The 5763-nt window shown below is 42.0% G+C and overlaps 4 protein-coding genes across 4 annotated transcripts in view; 2 read left to right on the plus strand and 2 right to left on the minus strand.

Annotated features, from left to right (window-relative positions):
• Nucleotides 1–103: 103 nt before the first annotated feature.
• Cbr-rps-26 lies at nt 104–659 on the minus strand (the record flags this gene model as incomplete). Its single annotated transcript, XM_002640653.1, has 2 exons — nt 104–276; nt 479–659. The coding sequence occupies 2 exons, from the start codon at nt 657–659 to the stop codon at nt 104–106; spliced, it is 354 nt and encodes a 117-aa protein (XP_002640699.1).
• A 755-nt stretch (nt 660–1414) lies between these two features.
• CBG25433 lies at nt 1415–1869 on the plus strand (the record flags this gene model as incomplete). Its single annotated transcript, XM_045241590.1, has 2 exons — nt 1415–1501; nt 1546–1869. 2 exons carry the CDS (start codon nt 1415–1417, stop codon nt 1867–1869), a joined length of 411 nt encoding a protein of 136 aa, XP_045100264.1.
• Nucleotides 1870–2226: 357 nt separating this feature from the next.
• Cbr-dnj-12 lies at nt 2227–3559 on the minus strand (the record flags this gene model as incomplete). Its single annotated transcript, XM_002640654.1, has 3 exons — nt 2227–2384; nt 2452–3349; nt 3410–3559. 3 exons carry the CDS (start codon nt 3557–3559, stop codon nt 2227–2229), a joined length of 1206 nt encoding a protein of 401 aa, XP_002640700.1.
• Nucleotides 3560–4621: 1062 nt separating this feature from the next.
• Cbr-mtx-1 overlaps nt 4622–5763 on the plus strand; it is a gene marked incomplete at both ends in the record, with an annotated part of 2369 nt that continues 1227 nt past the window's right edge. The window contains 2 exons of the mRNA XM_002640655.1: nt 4622–4690; nt 4747–5334. Coding sequence (XP_002640701.1) covers nt 4622–4690; nt 4747–5334 — 657 coding nt within the window. The remainder of the gene's footprint in view (nt 4691–4746; nt 5335–5763) is intronic.

Genomic DNA, 5763 nt, shown 5'->3' on the forward strand with positions numbered 1-5763 from the left:
TTAATTTATAATCAAAATCCTTTTATCGATTTAACGTTCATCTCATGCGATATAGAGGACTTGACTTCAACAAAGAGGTTTATAATTTCAAAAAGCAAACAACTTATTGACGTGGTCCAGCGGCTCCCGGGCGAGCAGCGGCGGCGCGCTGTCCGAAGCGTGGTGGTGGGTTACGGTCTCTTCTGGCCTCACGGGATCTGTTTCTGACGACCTTGCTGTGGATGGCGCAAGCGATGCAGTAGTGGAGCTTGTGGTAGAGCTTTGGAAGAGCGTAGGCTGAAAAAGACATTATATAAAGAACATTGTTATTTTGATAACTCAGCAAACTGGGACGGCGGATCGGCGGAGAAATTTGGATTTTGAATACCCGACAGACACCTTTCTTGTCCGAGATCTAACAGGTATCTGCCGTTTTTCCAAACCCCATTGTCACTGCTGATCCTCCGCCACAATCTTCTGAGATACTTGTCTAACTCACAGGTGTAAGCGGAAGCATCTCCGATATCTCTAACAGCGGCGGCCTCGACGATGTTTCTGACCACGAACTTCTTGATGGACTTATCCTTTGGGCAGCAGCGTCCGCAGTTGGTGCAACGGATGAATCCGACGTGTCCGCGGTTCTTCTTGTTTCTTCCGTGGTTGCGTCTCTTGAACGTCATTGTACCCTACAAACTTGAGCTTGATGAATGTGAAATTAGATCAAAAAAGACTTGGAAAGACAAAGAATTAAAAATTTGAAACAAAATTCTAAAATTATGGACCAGAAACGTTTTTTCTTGCTGACAGATCGAGATGAGACCTATAAAAATCGATTCAGAGCCCTCGATTCTACTTATTTTGCTCGAAAAATCAAAATTTTCGACAAAAATTCATGAAAAAATCGAAAAATTCGTTTAGGCCAGTAAAAAAGTAGTGGAAATCAAGGAGAAACGCATTGAAAGCGCCGCCGACTACGGTACCTGCACATCTAACTCGACGCGCCTTTAAACTCGGCCATGGCCGCGGCGAGGAGTTTTCTCTTCCATTTGCAAAAATTGGCGAATTTCCGGGCGATTTTTGGGGTAAAATTGCTGAAAATGATTCTTTTTCGTCGAATTTTTGAGGAAAATTGTTGAAAACTCGAATTCAGGAAGGTTTGAAAGAGTAAAAAATACCAAAAATTCAGGGAAAATTCATGAAAATCGGGGAAAAAAGACTAGAAATTGGTTTTTTTCAAAAATTGTGAAAAAATGTTTGGAAAACAGTTATTTTTCCAGAGTTGTAGCTTGAAAATCGAAAGTGGAAGATTTCAGGTGGAGAAATTGAGATTTCTCCTCAAAATGGGCGGTCTCTCTTCCGGTTTCCATGGAAACCAGGAAGAGGAATATTGATTTTTGGGCTCTTGCTAAAGCTTTCACTTCAAATTTTTAAAAAAATGTTCACTCGAGTCGACACTTTAACTAAATATTATCAATGTTTATTGGGTCATTTTGCTATGGCAACAATTGTAATTTTCGATCAGGTAACTGTTTTCTCTAATTTTCACATCTCCCTATATGTTTTCAGACCGCCCATCTCGAAGCCAGCATTATCGGGGGTATTCCAGTCGCCGAAGAAGCTAGAATTGGCTTCACTGTGTGTCTCGTGCTCACAATGCTCGGAATTATCATTGAATTCGTGTCAATCGTCCTTGAGATGCCGTCAGTGGTCCGCTCCCTCTTCGCCACGTCATCTCACACCATCGCCACGTGTCTTTTTCTTCTCTTCATTTACGATGCTCACCCAGTTTCTCATTTTTGGATTCTTCTAGTTTTACTTTCAGCACCTTCCTTCTTTCTTGCCTTGTTGAGTTTGTTCAGAATTGTTGGTCACAGGGGAAAACAGGGATAATAAATTCATTATTTTCTTAAATTGAAGCCTCTGACTGTTGTGACTGACAATCAAGGGGAAAAATCTGTTGAATATGGATATTTGAATGATTGGAGGGGGATGCATAAAAGGGACGAGACCATGGGGAGCAAGGAACTAAAGTTGGGAGGGGGGAGTTTACAAACGGATGAAGAGAAAAAAAACTAATAAAACTCGATCACAGACCTTCTTTTTGCCAAAAAAAAAGAAACAGAAATTCTAATTATGTGTGAGGGTCAATTATTCAAAAATTTTGAAAAAAAAACGGAAGAAAAAAAAGTAGTAGGAAAAAGGAACCAGAGAGGGGGGAGCCAAGTTTGAAATCCTAAAATAGTGGAGTTATTGCTGTTGACACTGTACACCGCCTCCTGGTCCGTGTCCGTGTCCTCCGAATCCGTGTCCTTCAAACTCCTCCCGATCGAACTGTCTGCGCGATGCTCGTGGATCCAGCTCGGTGAGCTCGACAACGTCGGCATCCTCGTCTATGATCTCTTCTCCTGGAAATAACAAAATCAGCAATATTTATTTTGTATTGCAAAATTCAAATAATCGTAAAATACTCACTCTTTCCTGGCAACAAATCTGCCAACTTTTTCGCTGCATCTGGATTAATCTTATCTGGGAACTTGACATCAAACTGCACCAAAAGATCTCCTCTATCACTCGGTGCCCTGCGCATCGGCATTCCTTCGTTATGAATCACTTTAACGTCTCCATGAGCAATCACCTCTCCAGGAAGAACACGATAGAAGATGCTGCGTCCATCGAGGGTGGTAATAGTGCGAACGAATCCACAGAGGGCTTCAGAGAGCTCAATGTTGTGTTGGATGATGAGGTTATCTCCTTTTCGTACGAATCTCTCGTGCTCCACCTCGTCTAGAACCACTACAAAGTCTCCTGGCTTTGAGATTCCTGCAACTTCGTCTCCTTTTCCTTCGAACACGAATTTCTCTCCATCACGGGATCCTGGAGCGATGGCGACCTCGATGATTTCCTCTTCTTTGCACTGTTTCTTTCCGAAGCACTTCTTACAACGATCCTTATGATCAAAATAGGATCCTTCTCCGTTACAACTGTCACAATGGGATTGCATCTGTTGGACCATTGGTCCCATTCTGATCATACGAATCTTGATTCCACGTCCTTGGCAATCGGAGCAGCTCTTGGCGGTTCCTTCGGTTCCACCACGTCCCTCGCACTGCTTGCAATTGGCAGTTCTAGAGATTTTGAGCTTCTTCGTGCATCCTTTGTACATGACATCCAGGGTGACTCTCAAATTGTGAACAGTAGGTTTGACTCGTCGTTCGCCGCGTGCACCACGTCCTCCGCCTCCGAAGAACATGTCGAAGACGTCGAATGGATTGTGGAAGCCTTCTCCGCCACCACCGCCGCCTTGAAGAGCTTCCTCACCGCCTTGGTCGTAGATTTGACGCTTCTTCTCGTCTGACAACACCTCGTAAGCCTGGAAAATAGGTTTTTGGTTTAGAATAAAGGGATTTTGATGCTTTTTTTTGAGCGTTACCTGTGAGATTTGCTTGAATTGCTCGGCACCATCTGGATTCTTGTCTGGATGGAATTTCAGCGCCAATTTTCGGTAGGCCTTCTTCAACTCGCTGTCCGATGCGTCTGGTTTCACACCGAGAACATCGTAGTATCCGGTCTCCTTCACCATTTTTTTGGATTTGGATCTAGAAAAAATATATAAATTTCACCAAAAACAAAGTTGCTTATAAAGACAGTTTGTAGTAAATAAGACAATGCAAAATTGAATTCGACTCCGAAATCAGTCAGAAAACTGAGGAAAACGGTAAAAAAAGCAAGTGAGTATAAGGACAATTTTTCGAAAAAAGTTTCTCCAGCCAAAAAGCTGCCTATAAATACAATTTTATCAACGGAAATGACAATTTAGAGTAAATAAGACATTGAGAAATCGTTTTCGACACTAAAATCACTCGAAAAACTGAGAAAAACGGTGAAAAAGCGGGCGAGAATGGGACGAAATGCGCACAAATTCCATAGATTTTTCCTGAATGTTCTAGACGCAAGTGTGCGGTAGAGCGCGCATGCTATACGAGGCCGTGGAAATCGATCTACACTTTGAGTGTACTTTTGAACCGCAAAACAAAAGAAAAGTGTCTAATTTGGGGGAAAAATCAAAAAGGGCGGGGGTACGACGAATTCGAACGTTTTCAAATTCGAACAGACCTAAAATCGAACTGATTCAATTCAGAACAGTCCTTTTTTCGCACACGTACCAGAACAGAACGCGGACAGAATCGAACTGTTACAAGTTCGAACTGGTAAGGAGTCGAACTGTCCCAAATTGGAACGCTGCTTGCAACAGAGCGCGCATGAAAGCACACACAAAATCGTACCCCCAAAAAGGCCAGAGTTATAACTTTCAAAAAAAAGGAATTGGGAAAAAAAACATCTAAATTTCGGTGAAATTCCGCCAAGGAAACTGTGAAAATAGTGATATAATTTTAGGCAAAATTTTCAATTTGATTTATTATGCTTGTCTGAGAAAAAAAAGGTTAGAGAGTAAGTTTTCTTGCGAAAAACTATCTAAAGTTCCAGAAATCCAACTATATCCCCTTTGCAATTTGAAAATCCGCGCAAAATTCACTGCAGCTGGCCTAGAAAACCCCCGTGCGGCGCCAAGGCCAATTTCTCTTCCATCTCCGAAAATTGAATTTTTTCAAGTTTTCCAGTGCTTTTCAGTAGTTTTCTAGCAATGGAACTGCACATTTGGCCATCCGACTTTGGTCTACCCACAATTGACGTCTCCTCCTTGCAGTTTTTGGTGAGAAAAACCTATTTTATCGCGAAAAACCCCCAAAAAATCGAAAAAACGTTCAGGCCTGCTCAAAAATGTGCGCAAGCCCTGTTCGAGTGGTCCAGTCGGCTCGCCCATGGAGAAGTCCCAATGGAGAGCTCCCAATGGTCGCGCAAATCGATGGAAACGCAAAACCAGTGACGGATTTTGAAAAATTCGTAGATATTCTCAAAAAGTGTGGTCAGGACGTTGTAATCGATGCGGATCTAACAACCATCGAGCGAGCTCAACTGGACGCATTCTCCTGTTACCTCCATCATAATTTGTATCCAGCAGTGCTCCACACCTTCTGGGCAGACGATTTAAACTATAATACAGTGACGCAATACTGGTATGCCTCCCATTTGCACTTCCCATACAATTTGTATTACCTGGAGAAGCGAAAGAAGAAGGCTTTGAGAATGTTAGGGGGTAAAAATGATACTGAAATTCTAAAGGACGCATTTATGGCCTTGAATACGTTATCAACGAAGCTGGGAGACAATAAATTCTTCTGTGGAAACAAACCTACTTCGCTAGATGCCCTTGTATTTGGATACCTGGCTCCTCTTCTTCGTGTACCTCTTCCAAATGATCGTCTTCAAGTTCAGCTGTCCGCTTGTCCAAATTTAGTGAGTTTTTGTACAAAAATTTCACATTAGTTGGCTATTTTTGGCTTTGGAAATGCTGAAAATCGTATTTTTTTGACTCTAAAAATGTCAGAAATAGTCAATTTCGACTCTGAAAATGCTAAAAATCCATATTTTTGAATGAAAAAATGCCGAACGCCAAAAAAAACCGCATCGAAACAGCGAAGTGGGATTAGGTAATTAGGCAAAAATGGCTCCGCGACGTTTCGCAAGTGTGACGTTTCGCAAGTACGACGTTTCGAAAGTAACAGCTTTGCACTTTTATGCATGGAAGAAAAAGCAAAAACTTGTATTTGAGTATTTAAATGGTTTTTCGAATAGAGTTTTGTATATTTGAAGCTTTCAAAGCATTAATTGCCGTACTTTCGAAACGTCACACTTGCGAAACGTCGTCTTTCGAAACGTCGCGGA

This window comes from Caenorhabditis briggsae (assembly GCF_000004555.2).
Source record: "Caenorhabditis briggsae complete genome, chrI, whole genome shotgun sequence".
In the NCBI taxonomy this organism is placed as follows: domain Eukaryota; kingdom Metazoa; phylum Nematoda; class Chromadorea; order Rhabditida; family Rhabditidae; genus Caenorhabditis; species Caenorhabditis briggsae.